Source organism: Catharus ustulatus, chromosome Z, assembly GCF_009819885.2.
Source record: "Catharus ustulatus isolate bCatUst1 chromosome Z, bCatUst1.pri.v2, whole genome shotgun sequence".
Lineage (NCBI taxonomy): Eukaryota > Metazoa > Chordata > Aves > Passeriformes > Turdidae > Catharus > Catharus ustulatus.
Genome location: NC_046262.2, coordinates 294,505 through 308,084, shown reverse-complemented (window position 1 = coordinate 308,084; position 13,580 = coordinate 294,505). Strand labels below are relative to the sequence as shown.

General features: G+C 52.0%; 1 protein-coding gene across 4 annotated transcripts in view; it reads left to right on the top strand.

Annotated features, from left to right (window-relative positions):
* The first annotated feature begins 5,422 nt into the window (after positions 1–5,422).
* Positions 5,423–13,580, top strand: part of NEDD4L (NEDD4 like E3 ubiquitin protein ligase) — a 70,997-nt gene continuing 62,839 nt past the window's right edge. For 3 of the 4 annotated variants that reach the window (XM_033085482.2, XM_033085481.2, XM_033085480.2), the window contains exon 1: positions 5,423–5,511. In XM_033085482.2, coding sequence (XP_032941373.1) covers positions 5,464–5,511 — 48 coding nt within the window. In that variant the 5' untranslated portion in view covers positions 5,423–5,463. Of the gene's footprint in view, positions 5,512–5,887; positions 6,044–13,580 lie in introns of those variants that run through there. The other variant, XM_033085484.2, reaches the window with a different exon arrangement.

Here is a 13,580-nt window from a genome sequence, read left to right as displayed (position 1 = left end):
CCTCCACAAAGCTACTGTGAGAAGCCATTCTGTGCCCTGCAGACACAGGAGAAACGGCTGTCAGCTGCAACCCAAACACTGGGGTTACGAAACGCAAAGTTCAGGAGAAATCTCCACCCTGAAAGGAGAGAGATATGCACGGTGATTGGGAATTCCAATGGGACGGGTGGGGTGGCTGTGCTGATTACAGTCTGAGGCAGGAATGAGAGAGGATTTACAAAAGCTGGGCTCCTTCCCAGAGCTCTCCAGCTTGAACACAGCAAGGTCACCTCAAAGTCTGCAGAGAGGGATTTTAGTACAAATTCCCTACTGATAATTCTGCATGGATGGTGACAGCTCTTCAGGTCCACAGCAGCTTTAGCAGGATGTGAGCAAAGGAAAGCAGCATGGTGGGGTAGCCCAGTGCTGCCAGTACCAAATCCACAGCCAAAAGATGCTTTTCAGGAAGGTGCAGGGCTGTTGTCTCAGGGCTGTGTTTGTCATGGCTCTTACTCCCTGTAACAGGCTGAGAGGAGGAAAAGAGGGTGAGGATTGCAAAGGCACTGCTTGGAACTGAAATGGATTGTTGGAAAGGTTCAGGACAGCTGGGGATCTTGGAGAAACTGGAAAGGGACTGAAGGAGAGGTTATGGGTCTGTAAGAGCACAAATCCCTGGAGAAGATGGACAGCTGATACTTACTCCCTATGCACCATAATGTAAGAACCAGGAGAAATCAAATTACATAGAATTATAGACAGGCCAACAGAAGGAGGTAATTTTCCACTCTGGCCAGTTCCAAGCAAGATGAGCCTGAATGTTAATTACACCAGTCAGTTTTAGGTTTGGGGCTTTTTCCTCCCTCAAGGGGTGAGCAGCCCAGGGAGCACTGGGGAGAGCTGCTGTCCCTGCAGTGGCCTGTGGTGTGGTGTGGTGTGGTGTGGTGGAACAGGAGGGACAGCATTGCTTGGGAGATGCCCCAGAGATTAGAGGCTCAGGGCCTGACTCAGGCCCATGTGACTCACCTGAGCACCGGTATTCCCATGGAAAGCTCCTGTGGCTGATTCTATCCCCAGCCCTCAGCCAGGTCTCCCTCCCTGCCACCCACCCAGACAGGTGAGTGTCACATGCACACACTGCTCTGTGACCTGACACGGTGTGAATCTGAGCAAAGTTACCTCCATGAATGCCTCAGGTTTCATTTCATTTTATTTTTCCTCTTTCTCTCTTTTGCTGTCCTCCCCAGGGATGTGATGCCAACAAACCCAAGGTGTATTAGCACAGACAGAATGTGAAATCCAAGCGAAAGAAACAGTCTGCAGGACAAATCTCATGGCATTTGGATTGCTCATGGGCCAAGCAAGGTAAAACATCCTCAGGTGAAGCCCTGCCCTGTGCCACACTGCCCAGCTGGCCTGTGCCAGTGACACTGCTGCCTGGGGACCTGGCCCTGCACTCCCACACTATCCAGAGCACTTCCATGCTGTGGGAGATGGGGAGCTGCAGGGAATTGTCTGGAAAACTGTATCAAAGGCCTGCCAGAACAATGAGCAGCCCCTGTCCAAAGCCTTGTGGCACCACACCTCTTTGCAATTCTATTATTACTCTTTAAATAGCCCCAAAATGTTGGGTTTTTCCTTTCCTGTAAACTGCTGTAAATTACTGCCACAAACACAGGGCTCTTCTGACCTCTCTAGGGTTAGCCTTTCTTTTCTTGCTCATGCCTGCAGTGTTGTATTGTCACTGGGAACTGAGCAACAATTAACAATTTATGTTTTGTGGGAGCTTGATTCAACTTGGCTTCTAGCTTTGATGAGTTTTCTATGGCATTCTCAATAATACATTATGAAATACTGACATGTTCTGAAACAGTTAATCTTTTACCAGTTTTGTGTGTTCTGAACCATGCTCAGCCCCCAGCCATTTCAATAATGCTTCAAGGAAGGTATATACTGAGAGCACAGAGGCAATTATGTCACTCCAACAGCAACCTGATAAAATATTAACATTTCTTATGAAATTTTTCCAGAAGGAAGGAGAAAAATCATCACCAGCAAAAAGCTTTGCAGTGGGAAAAGCCTTTTTTCAGCAAAAGATTGTTAAGTAACAACATTAAATATTGAATGATGCTGAGGTGTGCCAGTACACAGCCTCATTTTGGCCCAGTGTGATGCAGATTTTATTTCTTCCTCTGCAGAAATAATGAAATCCTGTTTTAAACCATGATGGAAGAACCAATCAGATAAAATCTGTACCTTGCCACTACTACTTTTATGATTTGTTAAGTTCACTGGAATGAGTAATACAGTGTGAATAGAACGTGTTAAATACCCCTTGGCAGCCACTGAAGTACAATAATCATTTCAAATGCAGGAATTACCAAACTCCACGTGCAGCTGGTGCCACATCAAAGCAAAGGGAGCCTGGTCTGGGTGATTTTCACCTCTGCACTCTCATTCTGTATTTCACCAGAGCTGTTGAGAATAAATAAATAATAAATTGAACAGCAAAAAGCAAGTCATTCTGGGCAGCCTCTGGCAGCAGTTTGCTCTCCTAATGCTGTTTGGTGAGCTGGAAGCATCCAGCTCATTTCCTAAAGAGCATTTTCTGCTTAGGTCGGGGCTCTATTAATCTGTTCAAGCCAATTCTCTCAAATCCAAACCATCTGTATTTGGGAAGATCACGGTTTATTTGGATTCCCTTTGTGTCTGCTGTCAGTGGATGATTAAAAGTACGAGGGATTTGCAGTGTAAAGTCTCTCTGCTGGCATGTTACAGTGACCTTCTAAGTAGCATCTCTCAGTATTTGGGTAACAGTTGGTAGGGTTGAGTCCAGCAGGGAAACAAAGAACAGCCACAAACACTGAAATGGCTGAGCTTTGGCAGTGCAGAAGGGCTGCAAGGAGCGGGCACAGCTGAGCTTTCAGCGTTTCACCGGGAGTTTTACTGCAGATTCCTTGTGGAACACACAGCAATGCTCGTTCCTGCAGCAGGAATTTCTCAGGAAGTGATGAAGCAGTCACTGGAGATGTGGCCCTGCAAGCCATTGCTTCACATTGTCCTGCCTGGGTGCCACCCAGGACATGCACTGCTCACAGGGGTGCTGCATCCTCCCTCCTCACCTCAGCTCCCATGGAAAATTGCCAGCCCTAAGACATACTGAATCTATTTCTCTCAGAAAATTGTAAATAATTCATGGGGCTGGGTTCTATAAAGAGGCCAGTTATAAATCATGCAAGCGGCACCTGGAGATTTCTGATGTCAGCATTATCACATGAATTACATCTCTCCAGGGCCATCTATTATTGTAAACACAATTCCAAAGAGGAATTATGCATGTAACATGCACAGGCAAACAAACAAGCAATCTTCAGCCTGGAATCAATGCTAAAGCTTTGAGTTGTTAGTGGCACTAATTTTCTGCTCTGACCTCAGAGATGTTTCCATTCTGCTCCTCTACAGGTGTATTTTCCCCTGGGGAGCACCTGTTGGTGGGAATGCTGGCTGACTGTACAGCCCAGGTGCTGTGAGCTGCAGGGAGAAAAGCCACGGATGTGATTCCAGAGGGAATGAACATTGTGCTGCAGAAAAGATCTGGATTCTGAGGAATCCATATATCACCACCTTTACTGTGCTGGGATTACTGTCCACTGTTGTACTACACTAAGTATTTCTTTTTCATTCTGTACTTCAGAAATATCCTGGAATAAAAACATGCCAGGTTCCAACTCTTGGTGTCAGCACAGAAAGATATGGAGACAAAGAACTGAGATGTGTTTATGGACTGAACTAAAGACTCCTGAAATCCTGGTTTCCGTGGTCTCCAGGCGATGGGAAGTGGTGGAGATGCTTCTGTTAAAGCAACCAAGTAGGTGAGTGAAAAGCAGGGCGGCAAAGCTACACCCAGAGTTGGGAATGATCTGCTGAGCTCAGGTCAAAGAGGATAAAACAGAATGTGTCTTGGCAAGGGGCCTGTGCTCCTGAGGACTCGACCATGCCAGGGATGGCCTTGGCCGGGCACAGAGCAGGGTTTGGTGCTGGGGAAACCCCTGCCCTGCCTGCACCACGTGTGGTTTATGGCAGGAGGGACCCGGGCAGTACAAAGGCTGATGTGTCCCCAGGCTGGACTTTAACAGCTCGTGCTCAGCTGCGAGGCACTGCTATCTGGGCAGAGGTCACATCCTTCCTGCCCCTCAAGGGCTTTGCAAAGGCTGGAAACGCTTTCTGGCCTACAGGCTGCTGTGCAATCTCTCCAGAAAAAGGGATCTCCCGTGTCCCCTTGTGCTCGGCTCCGTGGAACAGGAACAGGCACAAGGCACCTGAGCACACAGAGGCGGCGGCACTTGCCTTCAGTGCCCAGAGCTGCCGTGTGCCGGGCTGTGGTGACAGATGTGTCCCGTGCCAGCAGCCCCACGTGCCTTGGGTCACACATTGCACAAACGTGTCTGGGCTGTGCTGCCACGGAGCTGCCTGCACAGCCCGCACTGAAACACCACGGTACTGCCAGGAGATACGGGAGATCATAAATGCAGATTGGCAGGGAGGGGCACGGCTGGGCCACTGCCAGCTCAGGGGCACAAACAAAACAAAAGCTCATTTACGGCTACAGCGGGACTGCATTTGGCCCACAAGTCGCTCCAAGTGCCCACAGGGTTTATTTCCCTAAAACCCGTGATGGCGAGGGGAGAAATGCCACAGTGAGGGACCAGTTCCGACTGAGCTGCGGGCAGCGGGGGCTGCGCTCCTGTCCATCCCGGGGGCACAGATCCGGGACGGGGACAGCCCCGGTCCCGCACGGGGACACATCCCGGTCCCGCACGGGGTCACATCCCGGGACACATCCTGGTCCCGGGACAGCCCCGGTCCCGCACGGGGACACATCCCGGTCCCGCACGGGGTCACATCCCGGGACACATCCCGGTCCCGGGACAGCTCCCGGTCCCGCACGGGGACACATCCCGGATTCCAGGACAGCTCCCGGTCCCGCACGGGGACAGCTCCCGGTCCCGGGACAGCCCCGGTCCCGCACGGGGACAGCTCCCGGTCCCGGGACAGCTCCCGCTCTCCCAGGCCAGGCCCGGCGCTGCCGCTCCCGCCCGCTAGGGGGCGCCAGCCGCACACGCCCGCCCCCTCACGCCCGCTCCTCGCGCCCCTCTCGCGCTCCCTCCTTCTCCCCCTTTTCCGTCCCTCAGGGCGGTGCGGGTGCGGAGCGGGGCCCCTCCCGTGCTTTGTGCCGCGCCCCGCCCGCCGCTGCTGGGCCGGCCCGGCGCTCTCCCCGCCCCGCCGGCACTCCCCGTCCCTGCGGCCGCGCTCAGCCCCGGCCCGCGGCGGCGGCGGCAGCGCGGGCGGCCCCGGGCGGCCCCGCCCCCGGCCCCTTTCCGCCGGGCTTGGCTCCCGGCGCCTTCCGCCGCCCGCGGGCCAGCGGCGGCAGAAGCAGCGGCAGGAGGCGGCGGCGGTGGGCGGCTCGGCGGGCCCGGGAGCGGCTCCATGGCGACCGCGGCGGCGGAACCAGTGTACGGGCTCTCGGAAGACGAGGTGGGTCGGCGCGGACGGGCTGGGTTCGGGGTGCGCCGGGGGCCCGTCGGCGGGAGCCGCGGCTCAGCTTCGGGAGCTGGGCGAAGGTCGACGGTCGGTCCAGGAGGGCGAGCGTCGGCCGCCCCTCAGGGCTCCGCGCCCCTCCCGCGGCGCTCGCTTGCCGGGGGCGGCCCGGCCCGGGGAGCGCTGCCCGCACCCCAGGCAGGTGCGGCCGCCCGGAGCCCGCGGTGCCTCGGCCGGGCCGGCGGCGAACAAAGAGCCGCGGCCGGCGGTGCTGCGGGCGGGGGCGGCCGCCCCTCGCCGCCTCCTCCCCGCAGCGCTGCCCGTGTCCCCAGGGAGCGGCCGCGGGGCCGGAGCGGAGCAGCGGGAGCGCCGGGTACTGTGTCAGACACAGCCTGGCCCCATTGCAGATGGAGGTGATAAGCGGGGTCGGACCCGCGATAACTAGTCACCGTGTGCCGGGTTTATCAGCCGGTGTTTTCTGCAGAACCAAATCATACAGGCATGAGGAGAGCGGTGCGGTTAACTTTAGGTGAGTGTTAAAAATCTTATTTCATTGCCGTGGTCAGGTGCTCCTTCTCTTAAGAGCCAGTGTCGTAGAGCATCAGCAGTGGGCAAGGCTGCGTTACTGGGCTGTGGTTTCAGGGTATCGGCTGTTAGGAGCACACCTATTGCTTTTCTTTTTACAGGAGTGAATAGTAATTGCAACAGTATTGCTTCCGGTTTTGTGGGGCTGAACACAACGGGGGATGTGTCAGTGTGTTTGTGGTGTAGCAGAAACCGACATGAAAAACACCTTCTGCCCTGTGAAGCTGACAGACCTTGTTTGTTACCTGGTGTGTTTCACAGGCACCGACTCTGCATGACTGTAACGTTCAGTTCTCATTGAGAAGGAGGCTCCTGGGCAGGGGTGGGTGTTTTGGTGAGGGGGGGTGTCGTTCTGTTGTTGTTAAATTATAAAGCTGAGAGCTGAGTGATTGCAAATCTCTGTGTGTGAAGGTAGGGGAGAGGAGAGGGTGTTGCAGGAGCCTTGGGTGATGGAGATGGCGAGCACAACAGCGCAGGAGAACCTTCTCCTCCCTAGGCTGTTCCATAAGCCTTGTGTGAGCACAGCCGTGCCTGGCATCTGTCCCCGAGCAGCTTTGGCCAGCTCCGGTGCATTGCCCGACCCTGCAGGTAGCTGGGCCCACTGCCGAGCCATCTGCAGGGCCCTGCTTGCTCCGGGCTGCCGGAGGGCCTGCGGGAACCCTGCCCGTCCCTGGGCTGCTGGGGGGCTTGCACAGCCCTAGGGGACAGCTAAAGGCAGCGCGGTTCGCTGTCCCAACATGGGCATTCCAAAACATTAAGCTGGAGCTTATATTCGCTAGTGTGATCTGTGAGGAAAAGGGAAAGTGGGGCCACCCTGCCAGGTCCCAGGGAGGTGGCTGAGAACATCACGCTGGAGCTTGGCTGCTGCCTTTTCTGTTGTGCGTGCGCTCGCTGTGTCTTTTGTCCCTGCCTCGATATGTGCTGGTACTTGCACAGAATGCTAAAGAGAAACGGATACAGGCAGAAATGTGCTGGCTGCTCTCACCTTGGCTTGGAGAGGGAGGGATCTCGGGAGAGCAGGGGCTGTTCCTGCCACGATCCTCAGCCCCAGCTGGTGCTGGGGACCTGGCCTGTGGGGCAGTGGGCAGGGAGATGTGTTTGGCACTCATCTCCCGAGGTGAAACTAAGCTGTTGGAAAAGGAGCTGCTGGGAAAATAAATAGTTTGGTCTCTCAGCAGTGGCCAATGTCACAGCTGCAGTGATGACCACAGCCACACTGCCTGAGGGACAGGAGACTGTGCTTTGTTTCCTGCTTTGCTGTGCAGCTGCTGATGCTGGACACGTCTCAGGAAGAGCAGTGACCATCTAAAACTACTGCAGGAGTCCACAAATGGAAATGGGATGGAAGAAAGAGGGAAAAGGGACTGAGGGAGAGGTGGCATGGAGAAGGATGCAGGTGATACAGCCTGTTGGGCTCTGGTTTCATGATCCTGAGAGCCTGACCTGCTGTGGAGTCACTAGTAATGGGTATGGGAGGATGGTCTCCCAGGAAGGTGGCTGTAGGAAAGCTCTAGTAAAGCTCAAGAGGGCCGAGGAAGGTGTGCTGACAGTTCTCTATGCTGCCTTGTGTGGGTAATGACTTCCCACTAGCATTGCCTTGGACTTGGCTCACGATTTTTTGGAAAGCAGAGCTCTGTTAGCTGTGAGAGGCTGGGTTGCATATGTGGACATATTCAGCCTATTAATTTCCTTTGTTCCTGCCTGGGTTTGAAATGCAGTTTGCAGATCCGTTGTAGAGGGGTTTGGAGGGCTTTGAGTGGCCTTGTGCAGTGCCTCCACTCCTGGCACATTTGCTGCTTGGAAAATGCAGTGATTTCCATGCAAGCTGGACTTGCTGAGTGGCTCTCCAGAGAGAGGGAAGCAGCAGTCTCTGCTACAGAGCAGAGGCTTCCCTGCTGCTCACACAGCTGATGTGCGTGGTAGGCGTGGAGCAGGCCGTGCTGTGTGCTGGCTGGCTGCAGAGCAGGGGCTGCACTCATCCCTGTGCTTCCCAGGGCTGCCCTCCACGGGACACTGGCCCTTTTGCCCAGGGACTCTCATAGGTGCTGGGACTCTGGGGGATTTGGGGATCACTGGCTCACAGGGGATGAGCCAACTGCTGCAGTTGGTCGTGTCTAGATCAGCCTCCTTGTAAACCTGAACTGTAAAGTGTTTTATATTAATTAAAGTAGTTGTGAATCAGATTCATATCCCACTGTTTTTTCATTGGGCCAGGCTGCCCAGAGGGTGCTGGAACTCCATCCTTGGGGCTGTTGGGGACCATGGGGACACAGGCCTGGGCAGCCAGCTCTGGCTTAAAGGGGTGGGCCAGGTGACCTCCAGAACTTTGCAATTCTGTGAAATAATATTTATACGGGCTCCTGGAAGCTTAGGTGCTTTCATACAATCTCTGAATATCAGTGTGTATGTAAACTTGCAGCCCTTTGTAGTAGAAAATATTTGTGGATGAAATGTACCTCAGATTGGGTTTCTTGGGAGTCAAATGTTTCCCACACAAATCCACAAATATTTTGCTTTCTCAGTGTCCTTGGATGGAAGAAAAACTTGCAGCTCCTTGGATCTTGTTTGCTTGAATAAAGAATGGGACTTCAGAGAAAAGATCCTTGAAGAATGTCTTTTTATACTTTAAAATACTAGGGGGAAAAAGAGGTTAAAAATTAGGGGAAAAAAGCATTATGTGAGGCTGCTCTCTGCAGTTCCAGCATTCTTCTCTTTTCAAGTTCTGTTTAACTTCTGTGACTTGTGATTGAGTCAATTGGAATTAGAAGCTTCCTACTGAGATGACATTTTGTCATGCCTTAGAAATTGTCAAAAGGATCTTATGTTCCTGAAAATATCTCGATGTGTGAGATACAATCCCATATGCCTCAAGATAAATAATTCTGCATGTAGTCACTGCAGCCTAACCTTTCATCTTAGTGATTGTGTGCTGTGCTGGGCAAAGCCTTGTGCCTGAGGAACGAATCCTGAAGGATTTTAGGACCTCAGGAACCTGTACTGAGACACACTTCAGGGAAAGGGAGACAAGCCCAGTTCTGAGTAGGGTGGAAATGCTTCCTGTGGACAAGATGAATTCCTGTAAAGCACAGGCTTCCCTGTACTGGATCTGACATCAGGGTGAGGAATGAGCCAAGATTTGCCACAGTGGTGCGGTGGTGAAGTGCAGCTCGTGCTGTGCTGGATAAACTGTCTGTCTGTGCAAACTGTTTCAGACTGAGGCATATGGGAGGCTGGCTTTTGTGCCTCGTGGTTGCTTGTTCCTGCTGGATTTGTTGCTCTGGAATGATCCCCTTGAGGGTGTCTCCTTCCCAGTACTCGAGTGTCATGTTAACAGGTCCGTGAGATGGGGCTGCAAAGGCCTCAAGATGAAGATGTTACTGCTCCTGATGAGCAGGATTTATTGGGGAGGAAAAGGGCTGTGATTTTCCCTTCCTCCCTGGACTTGGTGACAGCAGTGAAGTGGGAGCTCAGGGCTGGATTTCTCCACTTTGCAGTGGCAATGCTGAGTTGTTGGGGCAGTGCCTGTTGTAGGGGCTGCAGTTGGATTTCAGGTGATGTTTCCTTGAGGCTGTACCTTGCTGCTCACCCGTTTCCACGCTGTGCTGGCACAGCCAGGGGTGTTTGCTGAGCCCAGGCTGTCCCCACAGAGCCCCTGGCAGGACTGGTGCTGGGGAGGGGCTCCAGAGCCACCTCCCTTCATGGCGTGGCTCCCAGCTGGGCTCCTGGAGCAGCACGGGAGCACTGGGTGAAGGAGCAGGGCACTGATGTGCTGGGCATGTGCTTGTGCCGCTGTGACTCCTGGGGGCTTTATGTGGAAAACCCCTTGAGTTCCTTGAGGAGATGCACCCTCTGTCACCAGCACTGAACACAGAGCCTTTAAACGGGAGCTCTGTTGTTTCTGCTCTGAATATTCCGGTTATGTAAAAGCCTCACTCTGCCATCTGAGTGTGAGAGGGGCCTCCCTTGGTCACAGCACTGACAGTGGCTTAGCAATAAGCAATTCACAATGGTGAATTTTTTATTGACCCTGCATTGTTTTTATAGACTCTTAAGTGCACTGGCTTCAGGGATAGCATGTAAGCCTTAAATGATGATTAAAAAGTCCAGGTAAGGAAGCATTTCATAAATGACAGGGCTTGCATATCTACTCGTGTGGCAGAATATCAAAGTAGGCTGTGGTTCTCAGGAGGTCAATAGATTTTTATAACAGCCTGCATTTTAAACCAGCTTTTCATGAGTTATTGGCATGTTTTGGTCACTGGTGCTGATGCTAAGTAAATTCTGGTTTTATTATAAAATGAAGGTAAAGACATTTAAGGAGGCTTGTATTTACCATGAGGGGCTGAGGGGGGTGAGGAATGTTATTTTAGCTGTACCCCCATTCCGAGATGGCTCTGTCTGCCCTGGCTGTTCTGTGCTCTGGGGGTGGAATGCAGGTGGTGCAGCCCAAGGTTCCCCTTTGGGAAGGGGGAAGGAGCATTCCTTGTGCTCCGTGGGCAGGGCTGGCCGCTGGAGGGCACTGCGAGCTGGGAAATGGGAGCTCTGTTTTCCTCTGCTCTGCACAGGGGCCATTTTCCTGGGAAGCAGGCATGGACTGTGAGCCCCACACCTGTTGGTGAGCGGGCACCTCCCCCGGGCACGGCCTGTGCCGGGAGTCACACAGATCTGACGGGATTGTCTGTGGTTTGTTTTGAGAATACCACCAGGCATGGTGTGAGAGCGGTGAGCTTATCTATCGGAAAGGAGTCAGTGTTACATCTTAGAGTGTTGTGGGAACAGTTCACCCCTGCAGCTTCCAGGCTGCTACTGTGTCTGCAGCCAGTGAAGAGTTCTGTGAGATACAATATTTATCCTTTCTGGACCAAACACAGCTCCTGCTGGGAGGTGGCTGCCTGCAGAGGTGCTGTAGGATCCAGAGGTGGTGCTGTGGGTGCAGCCTGGTGGCAGCTCACTGATTTCTGCTGGTTTGGGCTGAATTGACAACCTCAGTCCCAGAAGATTGGATGGGACCAAGACCTTTGCTTAATTAAACTCTGTGCAATATAAACTGGGACTTTCTGGGCAAGCTGGAAACTTCCAGGGCTTGTAATAGCAGTGAGGGCTGGATCATCCAACAGCTTCAGTCAACAGAAAGTGGTGGATGTGGTAACAATGTGCAGAAATAGCTTGATTTAATTACAATTAAATTTTGGTATTGGTATTGAATAAAGAAATCTCAGTAACTTCCATAATTGTCTCCATCTTTTGCTTTCACTGCTCCTTCCCCTGAAATGTTTCATTGTGTTGAACAGGAGGTTTGACTGCAGCAGTGGAAGTGTCCCCTTTGGGAAGAAGTGCAGTGTAACCCTGTGTACACTGTTATTTTGGGTAAGCTGCCTAGGAATGTGGTGTGGCCTGGGTGACTCCTACCTCCAGCACTGGCAGGAAGGAATGTTGTTTTACTGCTGCTGTGCTCAGGGCTGGAGCTGCTGCTAGTCAGCACTAACACCTGCCAGGGTTTACCTGGGACTGGAGCTGGGCCTTGCAGGAGGATTTAACACAGTTGCCAGGTTTTTCCAGCATGGGGTTCTTAAGCTGCCCAGTTTCTAATGCTGGAGTGTTCCTCTTTTCCCCTGCCAGAAGGGAAGGAAGAAAACCAAATCCTTAGGAAAGGGATTGTTTCTGTGGCTAAATTGCACAGGCCTGGAAGCTAATTGCAGTTAAAATAGTTAAAAATAAACCAACCTATAAAAATAACTCAAAGCCCCAACAAAAGAAATCCAGAAACTTGATTTCTGAGATGGATTGTGGAATTAATTGGGATGTATTATGTCTACCAGGTGATGTCTTGACTGGGCAACAGACTTGGTGTGTATTTGTAACTGTTCATTTTTTTCCTCCCTCCATTTGACCATAATTCCTGTGTGCTGGCAGGCTGTAGGTATTTGTCAGAATCCTGATTTCTAGAATTTAGGAACCTTGCCTGTAACCAAAATAAATCTCTCCAGTGTGAGAACACTGGCTGTTCTGAGGAGTCACTCCATTAATGAGTTGGGCTTTGCCATTAAGCCATAGCACTTATTTTTGTGCCTCAGTGCACGGATCAGTGTGGCTGCATTGGTGTCCTGCCCAAGTCAGGTTTTCCTGTTTCCATGTAGTTTATCTGCTGGAGAGGAGCAGAAGGATTTGGAACGGGGAGCACAGCCATGCAGCCCGCTCTCCTTTGGCACATCCTGCTGTTGAATAATCCTGGCTTGAGGATGGAAAGTATGTTCTGTGATCTGTTGGTTTTAATTGAAGGCAGTTCAGAGTCTGGCTCTCTTTATGTTATGTAGATAATCACACTGAATTCGTGGTGGGCCTTTGTGAGGGTGGGAGTGAGGAGCAGTGTGCAGGAGAAGGTGTCCTGGGATGACTCCCTCATGGGTGGTCTGTTTGGAAATGCTGTGCTGGGGAAAACCTGCTTTTGGCCTCTTCCTGGTGGCACTGCATGTAAGGTTTGGAGCATGGAAGCCATGTGGATGAAAATGTCTCCCCACAGAAGTGCTGGCATTTGGGGTGGGAAAGAGGAGGCTGAGCTGAGACCATGGGTGATGGAGACAGCCCAGGTGACTGGAAATGGGGCTCTACTGGCTGCTCCCATCAGAGGTACTTTAATCTGATTTATTAAAATGCTTTATGGATTTATGGATTGCCTGTTGTGGCTGCCTCCTTAGCAGTGGGCCTTTGTGGCACAGATAGGTGTGTATGATGTGCTGAGGACCTTCAGCTGGTGCTGTGGTTTGATATGTGCTAAGGAGCTTCAGCTGATGCTGGTTATTAATATGTGCTAAGGCCTTCAGTTGGTGCTGGTTTTTAATATGTGCTGAGGACCTTCAGCTGGTACTAGTTATTAATATGTGCTAAGGCCTTCAGTTGGTGCTGGTTTTTAATATATACTAAGGGCCTTCAGCTGATGCTGGTTATTAATATGTGCTAAGGCCTTCAGTTGGTGCTGCTGTTTGATATGTGCTAAGGAGCTTCAGCTGATGCTGGTTATTAATATGTGCCAAGGCCTTCAGTTGGTGCTGGTTATTAATATGTGCTAAGGAGCTTCAGCTGGTTCTGGTTATTAATATGTGCTGAGGAGCTTCAGCTGGTTCTGGTTATTAATATGTGCTAAGGACCTTCAGCTGGTGCTGGTTATTAATATGTGCTGAGGAGCTTCAGCTGGTACTGGTTATTAATATGTGCTAAGGACCTTCACCTGGTTCTGGTTATTAATATGTGCTAAGGACCTTCACCTGGTGCTGGTCTCAGTTACTGATCCCTGGACAGTTCAGTTGCACCCTCACCCTCTACTGGAGCAGAGGGAGTTGAGGATGATGGCTGCTGGAGTAGCCCCCACAAATCTAGAGGGTTTGCACTGCTGGAAGAGAGAAGCTGCTCTCTCTTGTACTGGTACAAATGTGCAGACAGTGTCTTTGTGGGGCTGTGGAGTTGCAGTATCTTCTGGAAAAGTG